General features: G+C 39.3%; 3 protein-coding genes across 4 annotated transcripts; 2 read left to right on the forward strand and 1 right to left on the reverse strand.

Moving 5' to 3' along the window:
- Window positions 1–857: 857 nt before the first annotated feature.
- LOC104419610 (ankyrin repeat domain-containing protein, chloroplastic) lies at window positions 858–4479 on the forward strand (the record flags this gene model as incomplete). The annotated part of the gene is made up of 7 exons (XM_018862759.2): window positions 858–1497; window positions 1828–1904; window positions 2182–2280; window positions 2388–2486; window positions 2827–2925; window positions 3018–3116; window positions 3908–4479. Coding segments are annotated over 7 exons (1233 nt in total), but the record flags the coding sequence as incomplete, so codon positions are not given.
- Window positions 4480–5448: 969 nt separating this feature from the next.
- LOC104419609 (bifunctional nuclease 2) lies at window positions 5449–12477 on the forward strand. 2 transcript variants are annotated; one of them, XM_010031320.3, is made up of 10 exons: window positions 5451–5880; window positions 7183–7380; window positions 7478–7530; window positions 7603–7659; window positions 8526–8591; window positions 8693–8764; window positions 9227–9336; window positions 9444–9535; window positions 9684–9749; window positions 12029–12477. In XM_010031320.3, exons 1-9 carry the CDS (start codon window positions 5583–5585, stop codon window positions 9728–9730), a joined length of 993 nt encoding a protein of 330 aa, XP_010029622.2. In that variant the 5' UTR covers window positions 5451–5582; the 3' UTR covers window positions 9731–9749; window positions 12029–12477. The 2 variants fall into 2 exon arrangements, with proteins under 2 accessions (XP_039161628.1, XP_010029622.2); XM_039305694.1 differs by lacking the exon at window positions 8693–8764 and having other exon boundaries at window positions 5449–5880.
- A 2128-nt stretch (window positions 12478–14605) lies between these two features.
- On the reverse strand, window positions 14606–17292 carry LOC120289964 (ammonium transporter 2 member 3-like). The gene is given in 4 exon segments (XM_039305382.1): window positions 14606–15150; window positions 15558–15843; window positions 16664–16974; window positions 16977–17292. Coding segments are annotated over 4 exon segments (1437 nt in total). The 3' UTR covers window positions 14606–14626.
- Between the last annotated feature and the right edge of the window lie 484 nt (window positions 17293–17776).

The raw sequence follows: 17776 nt of genomic DNA on the forward strand, positions 1-17776 counted from the left end.
GGTCTGAAGCGATGAGTTCTTTGAAGAATGATGGGCGACCAGAAAATTACCAGAAACGCAAAATTAAATTCGTATGGTGTTTTGGTCAGCATTGAACACTTCAAATATGCAGAAGATTTTGGAATCTTAGGCGCTGCAAATTCGTGTCCTGCGATGGCGATGTTAACATTTCTTTTTGAAATCGTTTTCATCTTTTACTGGTGTGATATGTTCATATCTTGAGAACTGACGAAGCATGTATGCCGATTTTAAACTTCTAATAGTTTTTGGAAAGCCAATTATATAACTAGTTTTTTCAATGCTGCAGTTTCAATTATTATATGTAAATATTACTGTGTATTATGTCACTAGCTATAATTTCTCATAATTCCATAAAATCATGAATTTAATTACTGCTCAGTGTTGATAAAATTGAGAACAGGATAGCAGAGGGATGTGGAAGATCTCTTACTTGAAATTGTCTCTTATTTTGTGATCTTGTTTTCTCTTTTGTAGAGTTAAGGTTGCATGTTATTACTTTTTAACTCACGTTCTATTTTTGACATGGCTTGTATTTTTATTTTGTAAGTTACATCTGCTTTTTGAAAGTTTTATGATGCCTAATCTAGTTTTTGTTTGTACAATGGTTTATAGTTCATTCTAATGTCATTTTTTTGGAAATGTTTTTTCATTTTCATGATGGATGTGTTATCATCTTGTAGGTAAATGGTGATATAGCCCTGTGACAACAGTACAAGCTGATTTGGATGCCATTGATCTGGTAACAACGTTAGAGCTAGCCATGTCAGTTTTAATTCTGCAGAAGCCCCATTTTCTGAGACCCTTCTCTTCAGTTCCAACCTCTCCTTTGTCTTTGACAACCTACCTCCGGTTGCCATTCTCTCAAAGTATTCGATTCCCAAAAAAAGCTGAACTGTCTTTCACCTCCCTCTGGATCCTCACTAGAATGGCAAAAGGACATCATTGAGGAAGAACCTATAATTGGTGACTGTGTTGTATTTGAAGATGGTATCTTTGAAGACCCATACCTCCAAGGTGAAACCAACCTCGACAACTTTATTCCACCTAAACGCAAAGGCAAAAAGAGGTTAGATGAAGTTGAAACTGAAAACTTAGTGCCAGAAAATTGGAGAGAGGTGCAAGCAGAGATTAACATTACAAAGAAAGATAGGCGCAAGATCGCACAGGAATTAGAGTTTGGTCGCACAGTGGAGAAGAAAAAACAAGGTTACCTGCCTTTAAGGGCTGTGAATTTAGAAGAATATAAAGCTTACAAGGAGGCGAAGTTGGCACAGTTGAAACCAGTGGTTCTTGACAGTCCTTCTAGTTTTCAAGCGAAAGAAGAGGATGAGGAGGCTAATGCAGGCGCAGAAAAAGAGTTGCAAAGTGAAAGAGCGGTGCCACGGAATCCAAGATGGGAAGTTTATGGGAGGGGCTTGGAGGATGTTACTGAATTTTTCAATAGTGGAAACTATGAACCTGGTAAAAAAACTGAAGGTAAACCTGCTATTTACACAACACATAAATCTTATGTATGGCTTTGGTTGACTTAAATTAATTGAAAGCCTCAAAGTAGCTGGAACTTTCTATGTATTAATGTGAAAGACATTGATACAATATTGCTGCAGATGCTGTATCTGATCCATAGTTTCCCTCCTCTGCATATATCTAATCCTTTTAGTCCTAGTTTCTAGTGTTTAGGATGCAGTTGACCGTGATTTTATTCTTGTCTTCCAGATGGTATAAATGCATAACTCTAATGATTAGTTCAGAATTTGGCTGTTTAAACTATGAAGATTGGATAGTAACTTCAAAGCATGAAAATAGGTCCACGCAAGCTGTTTACTAAGGAAGAAAAGGTTCTGCTGAACGGACGGATTCCTGACCTGGCTGCTGCCACATCTGTAAGTTCTCTGTATTCTAGTTCAGTGTTTAGTTACATTTTTCACGTAAGTACTTTTCTTGATATATTCTAAGTGATTACTGATGTGTTACCTGTCTCTTTGGCTCAAAAAGTTGATAAATCGGAGATTTACAGACTTACAGGTGCCTAGTTATCCTGTCAGATGAGAAATAAGATCAGAAGCAAGGACTTGGCTACTCCTGTGTTATGTCATTTTCTTTTAAGCAACAGAAGTTGAGGATTTGGTCTTTTTTGGCTGATGATGAAAGTTGCTGCAGGACAAATGGCTACCCTTACACACATTGGCTGCATCAGGAGAGTTTTACCTTATGAATGCTTTGCTGAAACACAATGTTGATATCAATGCTGTAGATAAGGTATGATAGCCTGATTATCAGATGATTAATCATTGAGAAATTTCTCAGTATCGAACACTCAAGTTGTGAACTTGTGATGGTAATTTTGGCTTATGTGTTCTTTCTAGGATGGTTTGAGTGCACTTCACAAAGCAATTATAGGCAAGAAGCAGGCAATTATGAACTATCTTTTGAGAGAATCTGCTAATCCGTTTATGTGCGATAAGGTACAGATACACAAATGCTGCGTGGCATGTTTTTCTTGTTCATTGACATGATATGAATGGCGTTTGATATTCAGCATGTTTCACTTCATCCTAATATCAGTAAATGATACAGATGACTGAAATTTGAGGGTATTAGTGCTCATGTTCCGTTAGGTTAATGGCTATCTTGGCTACAGAGGAATTTTCTTCACTATCTTGTCATGGCTAACTTTCGTCCGTCTGTACATGTCTTTGAGAATAACTTTCTATACAAATCATGGAACTTGTCTTCTCTTGTGTTTTGCTTTTCTGAGTCATATTAATCTAGATCAGTGTTCTCACATTTGTGTGTGCTATATAGGAAGGGGCTACATTGATGCACTATGCTGTCCAAACAGCATCGAGTCAGGCGATAAAGATTCTTCTTCTGTATAACATTGACATAAACCTGCAGGATAATGTGAGGACCCTGAATGTCAATGGGCACTCTTACATTTTTTTTGGTGTCAGGCCCATAGCTTTATGTCTGAGGATATTGTCTCTGTTCTTCAGGATGGATGGACACCATTGCATCTTGCTGTCCAATCTCGACGAACTGATGTGGTGAGACTTTTATTAATCAAGGGAGCTGATAAGACAATAAAAAACCAGGTAAGACTTATTTGGATATGTTATATTGCACAGAGTTTTTAGGGTATTTCTTTGCTTCCAGTTTTCTTTGTATTGCAAATTGCTACCCAATTGTTTCTTTAATCTTAGAGGCTGTTCTTAGGCAGGTACCAATCACTGTTGAGCTCTTGGTAAAAACTAAAAATTTCGCACTGTTCTCGGAGGAGAATGTTTGTGGTTGTACCCCACTCCCCTATAAACCATGTAATTACTGGAGGGCACATTTCCGTATTCCTTGAGTGTCCTCGAGAGAATGCACTAATGTGTTATTATAAGTCTGTGCTCCACACATCGGACAATTACTGAGCACACAGACCTGCGCTCCTAAGGATGGCCTTGGGAATTGCAAGTGGCGGTTTGCTTTTAAAAATCTAGTGAGGAAGATGGATATGCTCACTGCTTGAGAAACTCACTGGGTTTATGGTCATGGATTTGCTTCTTTAATAGATAGTTGAACAACTAGCAGTTGAAATGACACCTTATGGTCTACGTACCTAAAATATCCTCTTTCCCAGTATTCATGCCCTTAGTTTGCTTGGTCCGTACTTCCTTTTGATACGTTGCTTATTCCTTACTTTTATGAGCTTCAAATTTGAAAAATTTTCACCTGAAAAACTACTGCTGGAGTGAATTTAGTGGGTAGAAAATAGTTGTGTTCTTTTTTTCGCCGGAAGCATATAGTAATTAGTTTGATGTACTCTTAATTTCTATTCTCTGTGATGTGCAATTATCCTCTTTCATTCAGCCGAAAATAGAAGCATTTCCTTTTTCAGGATGGCATGACTCCGCTCGACCTTTGTCTACATTCTGGCCGAGACTTGAGGACTTACGAGCTCATCAAGTTACTGAAGCAGCTTCCCAAGTCGCGTCCATCATGCCGTGAGAGTGAATGAAGCTCTCGATCTCAAGGGCAGTCCTTGAAGATGTCTTCCTCAGGAAAGAGGCAAAAAGAAGAAAATGCACGCGCATCGCAGGCCACAAGTACAGGTCCAGCACGAGGCAAACGCAGCTTGCTCTTCGACATCGGACTACTAATTTGAGCTGATAGCCATCGGGCAAATGTTCTCGGAAAGCCCTTGTGCCTGTGCAGGAGCAAGACGGTAGCAGCTCTCGCTCCACGTCAACAGACAAGTCGAAGAAAATATATTCTTCTTGATTCTTTAGTGAGAAGCTGCCAAGACTTAAAACGCGCATATCCTGTTCTGTAAATCTCGTCGGTCTTCGACTTAAGATGATCTTATCCAATGTAATCGTTCACGGTATTTTAGCATCAACGTGCATGCCGGGCATCCAGAGGGCGTTATAAATTAATCCTACATGTTGGATGGTGAAGAGTTGTCGATCTTATCCACTCTCTAATCAGACAGCAGTTCGTCGTATGCTGCTGTTCATCCTGTCGTTTTGTGGGCTCGTGCCGAAATAAATTAAATACGTGACAGAGAATCTTTTAGTTTATGAATTCGATGGAGATTTGATTCCTCGAGATCCGGACATTCTTCCTACATAAATAAAATAGTTAGCGCATCAAGTACCGCCCTTGCTTGAATCGTCGCCATTGAGGCAATACCTATGGAGATAATTAGACTAGTCAAATAGGTAGGTTGAGTTTGGTCATATTGAAAATTGTTTGATTCAAATTGATCTATTTAATCTGTTTTCACTTATGTTTATACGATAGAAATTTGATGATTTATATCAAATTTAAATCCAATTCAAGTCATTATTAAAATATTTTTATATTTAATCTAATTTAGAAAAATTCATACCTATACTAAGGTTAAACTATGGAATGAGTGAAAGTGAGATTGAGAAAGAAGTCACAAATAAATAGATTGAGTCTAAGTAAATTATGAACCAATTTAACACTTATTTATTTTCCAATATAACTAATTAATATAACAATTTAACATATTATATATGAGTTAAGAAATGAATTTATGATTGATTTTGATAGATTTAGAGACAATTCACTATAAGATTAAGGGAAAGGAAGTCATTCAACTCATTTGGCAAATCGTAGACCAAATGAATTGAACATCGTAATGTTAAAGCAAAAAGGCAAGATTGTATAGTTTAATTTGAGTCATATAATTTAAATTTCAGCGTATCATTACAATTTTTCAATGAACAACAAGTAAAGAAAATGAATTAATCTCAGGGGACTAACAGATAAATAGGAAATAAAACATGAAAATGCGTCTTTTTTCTTAAGAAAAATTAGAAATCCATATAAATATTCGAAAATGGTCGAAAAAGGAAATATTCGAAAAAGGGGGAAATTAGGACGACAGAAGAACGTGGAAAACAGTGTTGAGATTATTATGCGTGTCTCCATCTCCAACCTCCTCCCCAGTCCGAGTCCCTCTCTCGTTTCCTCCTTCCGGGGATCACCACCTACCTTCCTCACTACCACTCCGTCACCTCCCTCTCTCTCTCTCTCTCTCTACAATGCTCGCGGCTCATCCGTGCGTCCGCGCGATCTCCGGCCACGGCGCCGCCGAGCAGTCGCGCGCCGGCCGGCTGACGATCGCGGCTCCATGTACTTCCTCTCCCCTCCGCGCGTCGGTCCGGCCGCGGGGAGGGAGGAGTCGGTGCCGCGGCGGCGGCGGCGTCAAGTCCCGGCCCGTTTCGTGCAGGTCGTCCCGCGGGAGCCCCGGCGGCGGATCGAGCTGCCCCGACGACGGCGACGGCTACGGCTACGGCGACGACGACGGCGACTACCTCCAGGCCTCTCTCCTCCTCGCAGGTATCGCGTTTGCCGCCGTCCGTGTGCCGGTGTTCTCGTTGGTTTCGGATTACGTGCGTTTGTGTAGGCAGCAGTGTTCCTGAATCGTGAGACCTACGTACTACGTGATGAAAATTGGGGGAATGCCTTGATCGTGCTGAGACTCGTTGGCTGCGGGTATGCACGATTTTGAACTGTTGGAATGCGAGCGTCGTCTCGGATTGAGCTTAATTCGACCTGGCCATTTGCCGAGAGTCTGATTCGGAACTGTCCTTGATTGAGTTATTGAGTAATGTGGTGGAAATTGGCAAACGGCGGGGAGTGCTAAGATGATGTTACGACATTGGTTTCCCACGATGATTGAGGGACTTGTCGGCCAATGAAAAGTTTTTTTTATGTCGTGACGTAAATAAAAGAATGACAGTATGGGAGAGTAGCTTTTCTCTGTTCAACATTAGATGGTTCCTGTCTTTGGTATTTGAATTTCTTATGTTCCATTTTTGCTGTTCGTTATTTCTGCATATGATGTCTGCTTATTCGATTGCCAGCAGCAAGATGCGTTGATGAACTGGACATTTTTTCAGTTTGCTTTATTCTACAGGTTGAATTTCTCCCATTCAATTGGCTCGTAACATGACATGGAGTGTGTCAGAAATTATTTGATTTCTTTCTCCACAACTTACTCTAAGAGTTCTTTACCAAAAAAAAACTTACTCTAAGAGTTTAGCTACATGTTCTATTTTAACGTTGTACTAAGTAGGTTAGATTCTACATTTACATCTCCACATTTTTGTATGGATATCGTGTTATTCCTGGGTATGGTCATTCAGGACCAAGTGATCCAGGCTTGAGACATTGTCTTCCTGCTTCCGATCAAAATGTGTGGCTTCCATCTTTTAATTGGCTTTTTCTTGATGGGAACCGTTAGATTTTCATGAACAAGTCTGGTGAAGTAATCGATTCATCTGTACTTAAAGTTAATACTCCCTATTGAGGAGCTTGAACAGGAGATACCTATGTACCACAATCTCGAGCATTATACTTTTCTGCTTAGTTCAGATTTACTTAAAACTTCTCATAACTTGTAATGATGCGGTTATAATTCGGTATACTTCTTCTGATGATGGCAATGATCATAAAACAAAAGTTATCAATGTATCAAAAAGGATATTTTGGACTAGCTGCTTTTGGAATTTGGATAACCTTCTCACTGGAGCTCTTTACACTATATCCAGTTTTAGAGCACATGTCATAAATGTATCTAGAATTATGCATTGATGAAGCTTTATATGTGTTGGTTGATTCTGAATACTTCTGGGGCAGAAACCATTTCTCACTACCGTATGCGGAGGAGAGGATATCAAGTAGATGTGAGGAGTCAATTATCAAGCCAGTTGCATCCATTTGCAGTTAAAGCAAGGGGTCCTAGTGTAGATCAAGGTTTCCTTCACCGATTTCAGAGTCCTACAATTTTTCTTAAGATTGTTTGTGATGGAGATTTCCTGCTACCCATTGTTGTAGGTATATGAATAGTTTCCTGCGAACTTTTCTCCTGTCTTTTGTCTTGTTTTCTAGAGCTTCTGGACTGATGTGTTGCTAATTTCTTTTGTTTCTTTAGGAGAATTTGCAATTGAAAAACTAATTGATGCCCTTCGCAGTGGTGAAGATGGGGTAATTAATTATTTGTGGCTTTTAGTGAATGTTATATTTCCTTTAATCTAAATGTTCTATGGTCTTATGCAGGACTGTGCAGATCAATTTGATTTTGTGAAGGATCTTACAGACAAAGTTGGTTTTGAAGTACGTTCAAAGATTTCACTTTTAGGAACTGGTTGAGGCTTAATTGTGTGTTGCTAGCTTTATGTAAACCCTATGATGGGATAAGCAAGTGTTTGGGTATTTTGAAGTCTTAGATGGAGTACGCAGAAAGATACACTGAGATTTACCGAAAACTGACACCCTGTACTTCACTGTTTCATTTAACTCCATTTTATATCATTGACTGGAAAACACATTGATATACTATATTTTGTTATGATAATAGAATCTATCAAGTTGTTTTGTCTCAAACATATGCTGTTTTTAATCTTATTAGCACACACTGCTTGCTTTGACGTTCAAATTAGGTTAATATGAAGAACTGAGCCTTAAAAAATTCAACATATACCCTCAAATAGTCCCATCACTACTGTGCTGCAAATGGCATTGGCTTGATGTTGTTGCTGTTATTAGAGTATAATGTATGCACAAAGCTTCATATAGTCAGTTGATTGAGTTATTAATCTAGTACCATGCTCTATACCATAATTCTGAAGTGTTTTGTTAGGAAGATTGGTTCTCAAATAGAAGTGTGATTTGGTCTCCATGGAATTGAGGCATATGAAACATCGATTCAGTTTGTGTAAATGATGTTTAAAGAATACACTAGAGCAATGTAAGAAATCTAGATTAGAAACTTTCAATTAGCTTTTATATTTTGTTTGAACACTAAATATGTTGGTAAAACCTTTCTATTGCTACTCTCCCATCTAGCATTAGCTTTCTGTTGTTTCTAGCATTAGCTTTCTGTTGCAAATTGACTAGCATTAGCTTTTGTTTCTAACATTACTCATCCAGAGATGTAGTTAAAGGTTATAATAGATGAATCTCGTTTCCCTTCTTTGCAGATAAAGATGGTAAGGATCACACAAAGAGTGGCAAACACTTACTTTGCCAGATTGTATTTCAGCAAGGTAATTAAAGCTCATTGCTTGCACAAAATGCTAAATTCTAGAAGTCATCGGCCTTATGGTTCGTTATTTAATGGTGCAACAAAGCATTTCCTTTTCTGCAGTCAGGGAAAGATGATGTCCTAAGTGTAGATGTTCGTCCATCAGATGCCATAAATGTGGCTTATAGGTGCAAGGTTTGTATTATGTGTCTCACCTACTTGCAAGTGTCAATTTGTTCTGCAAATATTGAATAATGAAACCCCCTCAAACCTGACCTCTGAAGTTTTGTAGATACATGCTTGTACCACTAGGTCTGGTTAGATCCAAGTTCCTTTTTATGTTAAACTTAAAGGGCAAATGAGAAAGGGGAAATTGCTCAATGGATTGATCTCATATAAATTTGTGGTGTTGATGTCTTTGCCAGTATAGTTCTGAAATTATCAACTGAGCTTTCTTTTGTTTTCCTTTTTTCTTTTGGCTTGTTTTATAGATATCTTTTAAAAAGAACTTCTGCTTTGGTTTCTTGTCAATTATGTGGTTCAAGTCATCTGTATCCATCATCACCGACCACATTTTGCCTCTTTTTAGGTTTAGACAATGTCTTCCTTTATTTCGTTATTTGGGCTTTGTTCCTGATAGAGAGCTGTGTTCTGCAGGTGCCAATATATGTAAATAAGCAAATTGTCCTCAGAGATGCTATCGGATTTAGCTATGGAACAGGGAGAACGCGTGACAGAAAACCAGTCTATGATGTCTTACTTGACAGGTACCTGAATTTACGAGCATAAGTTTTGTCTAGTGATGTAGAAAACTCAAAAGTATGCAAACATACATGAAATTTCTTCATCTAAGCATAATTTACATCTCATTCAGTGCTTCAGACGGTCCAGATGCACTGGCTGAAGAACTTCATATAGTCAAAAACATGAATCTAGCTATCAAAGAGGAACGATACAATGATGCAGGTACATTTGAAGGGAGTTTATTTTCATGCTTATTTCTCACAAAGCTTTTCTTCATCAAGCTTGAGTTTCCTTGTTTTACAGTAATTCATTATCAACTTCACGAATAGTTCTCTCTTGATTACTTGTTCTTGACTGTTAACTTTTGCAGCCTTGTGGAGAGATAAACTAATGAAGCTTCGTAAATCAAAGGCGTAACCATTAGGCAAATCGGAAGGTACTTCCTCTTTCAATGCATTAATACCTCTACCTCTTGTGACAATTGAGGAATGAAAAGTTTATGGATTGTCTTGATTTCTTCTGATATTATAGGCACATAGTAAGATTCTAAGCGGGTGTTTGGGGTGATTTGATACATAGGACATCAGAAACATACACAATATTGACATTTTGATTCATTTTCATTGTTCCATAATAACTTAAAATGCTAAGTAAATACTTTTGGGTGGAAAACCAAATGGTGATTGTTTAAAGCCCCAGCTAATATGCACTAAATTTTTCAATTTTGATAATCCAATTCAACTTTATTGGAGACCTAAAAATGAAGTATGAATACATATATATATAATTACAATTTGTAACTAACCATCTATGCACTTTAGAATTAGGGCATTTAAAGAATCTAGGATGTTTATTCTAAAAAATAACAAAATTTTAAGTTGGACTTTTTCTTTAAATTACTCTTACTAATGAAAAGTCTCTTAGAAAGAACAAAACATGAAGAGACTTCTTATAAATTGAGTTACATTAAAAGATATAACTGAAAGGATGAAAGAGCAATTAAGACAAATAAAAATACATCAACTAAAATTCAAAAGTAAGCTTTTTTTTGGAAATAAAAAGCAGGCCAAGTAGAAAACGTAAACAAAAGTATGTGAAAAATAAAAAGTTAACCCTCACTCATGAATTTCTAATACTAATCACTAACTTAAAAATATGTGTATACACCGAGAGTTGCAAGCCAATGTATAACATGCAAGGCTGAGCAACTGGTGAATTTATGCAGCATGAATTTCCCATAACCTTTTTTGTTCTCCACTTTTTACCAAACTGACATATTTCAGATGCTTCAAGTCAAAAGTAAAAGGAATCCACTATGTGGAATGATAGTTCTGCCACAATATAAGCTATTTTTATATCCCCGTTTTATGATGATTTTGTGGTTGGAGCACATACAAATGATATAACTGGTTTGAGTCTGTATATGGCAATATTTTCTAGAATATGATATTAAGTGTGAGTGGCATTCTTCCTTGTCTTTATCATGTAATCACCTTGTTTTGGCTCATGTGGAGGAAATCCATTTCTTCATAGGCCTGCGCACCTTTGAAACCTCTTCGGGGTTAGCCCATTTCCAATTTCCATACACCTTAGTGACAGTAAAGATTGAAAAGGTGTAGGGGTGAGAAGTCCAAACTTGCCTGTCTTAATTGTCAAGTCAATCCCTTGGTGCTGCAGCATCAGCCCAGGTGTTGTGGTATTAAATCACTTTACATCACTCAAAGCATGTTATTTTGCAACAGGTTTAATTTTGTTGCTCTGAGGCACAGATTATAAGTTTAGTCTCCTTTGCCAGACATTGAAAATTGGACATGATTCATTGTAATATCTTGATTCACAACTAGTATCTCAATTTGTGGTAAATATTTTCAGGGATCACTTTACTTTGGTCCATTTTTCAATTGGATAATCGAATTGTGATTTTGATTGGCGTTATACATACAATTGATTTAATTTGCCTGGATTTCCATAGATAAAATGTTGATGTAGCTTTTTCAGGTTGTACATGTGGTAGCAATACTTTCAAAAATAAGGGAAAACCAGAAAGGAAGAAAAAGGAGAGAGGGAAGAGGGGGGGGGGAGGAGGAGGGGAGGGGAGAGAGAGAGAGTACAAGGGGTGGGGGAAGGGAGAGAGAGAGGTGGGGGAAGTGGTCGCTGGACCTCACTCTCTCATGCAAAGATTAGTGACCCTTGACCAATCAATGGCAAGGGTCAGGACTCAGGTCACACTTTCTGTGAAATGGTTGGGGGTATCGCATCTCTCCCACAAAGTTGGCCTTCCTTGCCTTTACCCCTCCCTCCCTCCCTCCCCCTTTCTTTTTATAATAGCATTTTGTGCACTGGTAAGAAAAGCCACATCAGCATTTGGCTGATAATTGGATCTGACATCAGCCTAGCCAAAGTATATCAATTGTAAAGAAATTAACTTTGGTCCCTTGAAGTTCAGTTCATTGATGACCCAATAGCAAATGAACTGAAATACAGTGATCGACAATGAGATCTGACCTCAATACCAGTACAACGGCACAGGAATGTTTTGCAGTTTTCTTTTTATTTGTTAAATAATCCGTGAGAAAGTAATGCATAAATCTGTAGGTTAGTGGCTTACTGCAGGCTCTGCTGTAGTAGACTTCATTATGCTTTTATTTTTTATTCTTTTACTGAGGTACAATTTGTGGTGTTTGACATTATTCTCCTTATTAATTTTCCTTTTAGGATTCTCTTGTACAAAGAAAGTGCCTACCGATCCCAAGTACTTGGTCGTGATGGTGGCATGTTTCCAGACTTCACTCGGGGGACCCTGAAAATTGACTGGGGTAAAAAGGCATGGGGGATCAAATGCAGGTCGAAGGGCGGTTAAAGTAAGTTTCTGAGTTCTAGAAAATTGAGGCAGCTCCGAAATGTACAGCTTTGGGTTAGATGAGTGCCGCCTCTAACTTGACTCCACAATCATGTATGCCCGCCTCCTTTTATACTACGGAGGGCCATTATTACTTGGAATTACTGATCGTACTCAAATCACATAGTTAAAAATGTATCGTCCCAAAATACGACCGATATGTTATACCACATATCAGTTGAATGCTAATGTCTGTGTACATACATGTAAATGCTCTCATTATTTATCAAAGTGTTGGATAAGTTAAGGATGTGTGGCTTTCGAAGTTTGAACTCTGCTTGTAGGAATTCAATTTGTCAGTTTCAGCCCTGTCTCTAGCCCAGCTTTGGTTCCTCTTTTCTCGAAGACGAGTCTTGACTGGTCGGCCTTCCTTAAGTTTTTATATGTGGCCATCTCCTGACAAGTTTTAACGTACATCCCCGAAACTATTTCGAGGCTGACCGACTGAAGGGGGAAAAGTACAAAACAAAAAAAAAAAAGGTTCAAAATATATTGAATTAGTATCAATTTGGTCATAAATTTTTTAACTATACTAATCTAATGTCAAATCTTTATAAATTGGTACCAATTGATTTCATCTTGTTAATTTAGGTAGGAGAAATTGTTGACGTAGATATTGGCTATCTCATGGCACGGCTTGCGCTTACGTGAACTTTTTTTTAAAAATAACATTTTGAGTTTTTTCTTATTTTTTCTCTCTTTTTATATGTCGACACAAGCCATGGCTGGTAGGGATGAACATACCTTGAACTAGATTGGAAGGAATTTGCTCGATTCCAAGTTCCAAGGTATTTAAAATAGGTTTTAGGTTTCAAAAATTGGGTTGGTGAAACTTGGAACTTGTGATTTGGAACTTGAAACAAGTATTTTTTTTTTTTTTTTTTGTCTTCACACAACCCTATGATATTTCATAATATTCGATGATGAGTGTATAATTTGAAATAACTAGTTTAAGTTTTCATTTTTTGACTGAGACTATTACCTTGTTAAAAGTCATGGTCAGTTAATTGTAGCAACAAGTGTTATTCATTAAATGAGATGATTCACTATAATCATTTAATTAATAATAACCCTAAAACCTATGATAGTTGAGTTTCAGATTTTGAAAAATGAAGAACCTATTTTAATGGATAATTTCCAAGTTCTAGGACAAGTCTCGTCGGCCATTGGGGATGAGCAATTCTGGGTTTTGTACAAGTGCCATCTAGAACTCGGAGCTCTCACTCAAATGGCCGATGAGACTTGCAAATGAAGTTGCCCTTGCAAGATTTAGCGAGGTTGACCTTCTCTCAAGCAACAACCAACGAGGTTGCCATGGCCGAGTTGAAGGTCAGCCTCACTAACACTTGCCCTTCTCGCCTTGCTTGTGGTGGCAAGGCTCATTGTCACTGGCCATGGCCCGTGTCAAAGAAAAAAAGGAAAAAAATTAAAAATAATTATTAAAAAATATCAATATCAACTCATGTCACGTTAGACGGTCGACATTCATGTCAGTCATTTTCATTTTAAATTGACTAGATGAACTTAATTACTACTTATGTGAGAATGTTTATAACTAAAATGATCAAATTGTAAAGTTTAAAACTGAATTAGTATCACTACATTATAATTTTTTTGGTACTTTTATCCCAACTGAATTGTGGCGTGATTCTGTCATGCTCAATCTTGTTCTAACTCCTTAACTGTTGCTAGGAGCCCACCTTTGATGATATTTGATCTGCCACCTTTACCGGGTAACCATCGACAATCATCTTTGGTTTTGACAGGAAAGCCCCATGTTTGGCAGATGCGTAGAAAGAATCCTCGCTAGCTTTTGTTTTTCATTTTAGAACTTTGGAGCAATGCTAAATATACTATGATTCTACTAAATTTGTTCACTAATTATGTATTACTTACAAAAATGGACTAATGAAAAATATTTTCATCGTCCATGAAAATGTTTAGATATAAATTGTTGTCGATATTGAAAATATTCTTTGTCAACTACTTATTTAAACTCTATAGCTGCTCAAAACTATTATATCGAATGCAATATTTGGGTATGCACTCAATTTCCTACAAAGATTAGTTGATATGGACCTCCTAGCTATAATTCATTTTCTTTTGGCATAGATCAATGTTGGCCCTCAGCGAGGGGTAAACAGATTCGCTCAGTTCGTGCAATTTTCTGCACTTGTGGATACTACTTTCCTCGTTATGCAACAATTTGTACAGAATCATCAGGAAGATTGTCTGTACAGTCGCTGATCATGTATTTCTTGGAACCAGAAATCGAAAGAGAACACTTCCAAACCGGAGAAAATGCTGCAGTAACGAGCATTACTGCCTTAATACAAGCTTAGTATCTTAGAGAGATTTCAACTCGAGCATCACCGCGCAGTGATAATCATCGACCTCGGCAGGGAAAGGAAAAATCAAGGCAGGCGCCGACAGATGGAGGGGATTCTTGGAGGTATTCGAAAACGCAGAGGATTCGGCATTTTCTCCCCATCTCCCCAGAGCGCATATGCCTCCTCCCCGTGCGCGGCACCATCGCCTACTTCCAGTTCGTCTTCCACCATTCTCAGGTTGACAATTCTGTTTATGAGAAGGCAAATGAAACTTGTGGCGACCACGTTCCATACCGTGATGAAAGCTACTCCGGCGAGTTGGTACAACATCTGCTGGAGTCCTTGGCTGGCCTTCCCGTTGATGATGCCATATAACAAGCCTGTGTAATTATCCAAGAAATAGAACATACGCAGGAGATTGGGTTTCGCAAACAGCCCAGAGAGGATGCCCCCCAGAACTCCGGCCACTGCGTGCGTGTGGAAGACGGCCAACGTGTCGTCCACTTTCTGGAAGAAAGCCGATCTTCTGTGGAGTACCATCATGGTGTACCATGGTACTGAGCCGGACACTGCTCCCATCAAAGCTGCTGCCCACGGGTCCACGACTCCTGCAGTTGCGATCGGTTTAATTTAAGCAATGATGCAGCCAGTTTCATCACTACAAATCGTACCTTGCGACTCACGTGCTTTAAGTGAGTGATTGAATGAGTTCAGTAACGGAATGCGGCTGTAAATTACATTAGAAGTGCGAGCAAAGTGAATAATGAGATTGGCGACCAACTAGTTAGCTCGGTGAATGATGTCGACTCCGGACAGGGTGTACAATGCTTGAAAAACTGTACTCGGTGGCGAGTCCAGGAAACTTCTAGCCGTAATCGATACAGTCCAAAGTCCAAACATTTTAAAATTTCGTGACAGTTTGCAAAACGAAAATATAGTGTTTCTTTTACATTTGGAAATGAAAATGATTTCTGACATAAATCGGCGTGGTTTCGAACTTGGAAGAGTGTCAAACCTGCCCCGGGTGTGATGCAAACAAGGCCAGTGATCATTCCCTGGACAGCACCAATGACAGAGCTTTTCCTGTAGAAGATCATGTCAAGCGAAACCCAGACGATGAGGCTTGTGGAGGTGCAGAGATGGGTGTTGAGGATGGCCAGAGATGCAATCCTGCTAACGACGAATGGTGAGCCGCCATTGAACCCAGTCCAACCCAGCCACAAGAACCCTGCGCCTCCCAACATGTGTATTATGTTGTTCGGTGGGAAGTTTTGCCTGTCGTGCGAAAGCCTCGGTCCAACCTGCGACATACAAAAATCGCCCACCAAAAATGAAAAGCGCACTCGCCCACCAAAAATGAAAAGCGCACTTGCATTATAGACACAAAAAGTAACGGAACAGAATGCATGATGCGTATGCAGACAGGTGCACTACATTCATCGGAAGATTGAACCAAGAACATGAATGAGAGAGTTTGCTAGGAAAAATCGAAGCAGTAATCCAAGGTGATTCCCAGATTTGTTGGTGATCCATGTATAATCGTTTAGGAGTGCTATGCAAATGGGGTTGCTATCCAAAGTAGGAGGATGTTCGAATGGATTCTTGTGAAACTATCATTCTCCTTGATGTCTCTGATAGAGAAAGATCTTGAAACTTTACCCGACTTTATATCTCTAAGATAGCCACAAGGAGAAAGTATATTCACATGGCCTTCATACCTAATTTGAGAATTCAGTCCTTGTATCTTTAGAATTGTCTTAAATAACAAAATAGTACAGAACTGAAGGAAACATGTCATGGTAACTTGGAGATGATGCAATTCATATCAGTATTTTGCTAGACTTAGCTCTTTGTGATCACTGGTAGCTTATCGTGCATGATCCAACAGTTTGCATGTAAAATGATTATACAGTTAACCCTACACGAATCTAGTCTATGTAAGAATCGCTAATGATGATGACTTAGCTATCTTAAGTTTGATCTTGAGGGGTTTAACTCTCACCATGGCATTTCTTTCCCTGAACTTTGCTAGGTCGAACTTACCTAGGGAAAATGAACGTGCGATGGACTTTCAGTCATTATTGTTGTTATTGTGGGTTATGAATATTGTGTTTTTATTACCCAGTAAGCAGCTGTGAAACCGGCCACACCAGAAGAGAGATGGATCACGAAACCACCCGCATAATCAATGGTTCTAATCCCATCCTGCCGATTCAAGAAACCGTCTCCCCATATACAAAAGGCGCCAACCGTGTAGCTAAACGTCAGCCACAGCGGCACGAACATCATCCAGGCGTAGAAGTTCATCCTCCCGAGCAACGAACCGGCCAGCAAGATCACCGTGATCGCCGCGAACGCGAACTGGAAGTAGACGTAATCCGCCGTCGGCATCGACTTCGGCATCGACCCGAAGTTCAAATGGTTCAGGAGGAGTGCTGGGAGAGCATCGGGTGGGGCTTCCCCATCAGCGGGCAGAGGGGGTCCCCGAACGCCATGGAGTGGGCCCAGAGGACCCAGCAGACGAGGACGGCGGCGAAGGCGTAGAGGGCCATGAAGGCCGAGTTCACGGCCCACTTCTTCTTGACCATGCTCCCGTACAGGATCACGAGGCCCGGGACGCTCTGCATGCCCACCAGCGTCGCCGCCGTCAGCTGCCAGGCGTTGTCGGCCTTGTTGTTCCACCCCGGGGACGCTTCGTTTGGCGCGAGGTTTTGCGGCAAGTATACCGGGCTGCCATCGGCGTAACTCATCGGTCCTAAAACCGATCTGCGTAAGAGGGGGTGTAATGGAAGAGATGGAATTGAAATTTCAGGATTGGAGTGAGAATGAGGGTGATAAAGAAGAGTTGAGTTTTGGAGGTATGCACGGGGGGTCGCATTGGTATCATCTAAGGTAGGTTTTGGCAGGTATCAGGATCCTCTAACATTCTTTGCTGTCTATAGCTCCAAGATTCAATTTCGATAGTTCTTAACGATCATCAACATCAACCTTAGCAGATTCTCTTTTCAGCCAATAATATTATATAGACATCTTTTGATCCATAGTTGTGTCGAGTTAAATCTGTGCACTTCTTCTTGTTGGTATGGTTGATAGAAACTAAAAGGACAATTGGTGTTTGTGGGAAAGAAAGCAAATTTTAGAGTTTAACTCAAGGCAATCTTTCCAAATTGAAACTCATGCGTCAACCAACAAGAAAACAATGAGAAACGATATGAATCGTTTCTGAATTTTTAA

Source organism: Eucalyptus grandis, chromosome 11, assembly GCF_016545825.1.
Source record: "Eucalyptus grandis isolate ANBG69807.140 chromosome 11, ASM1654582v1, whole genome shotgun sequence".
Lineage (NCBI taxonomy): Eukaryota > Viridiplantae > Streptophyta > Magnoliopsida > Myrtales > Myrtaceae > Eucalyptus > Eucalyptus grandis.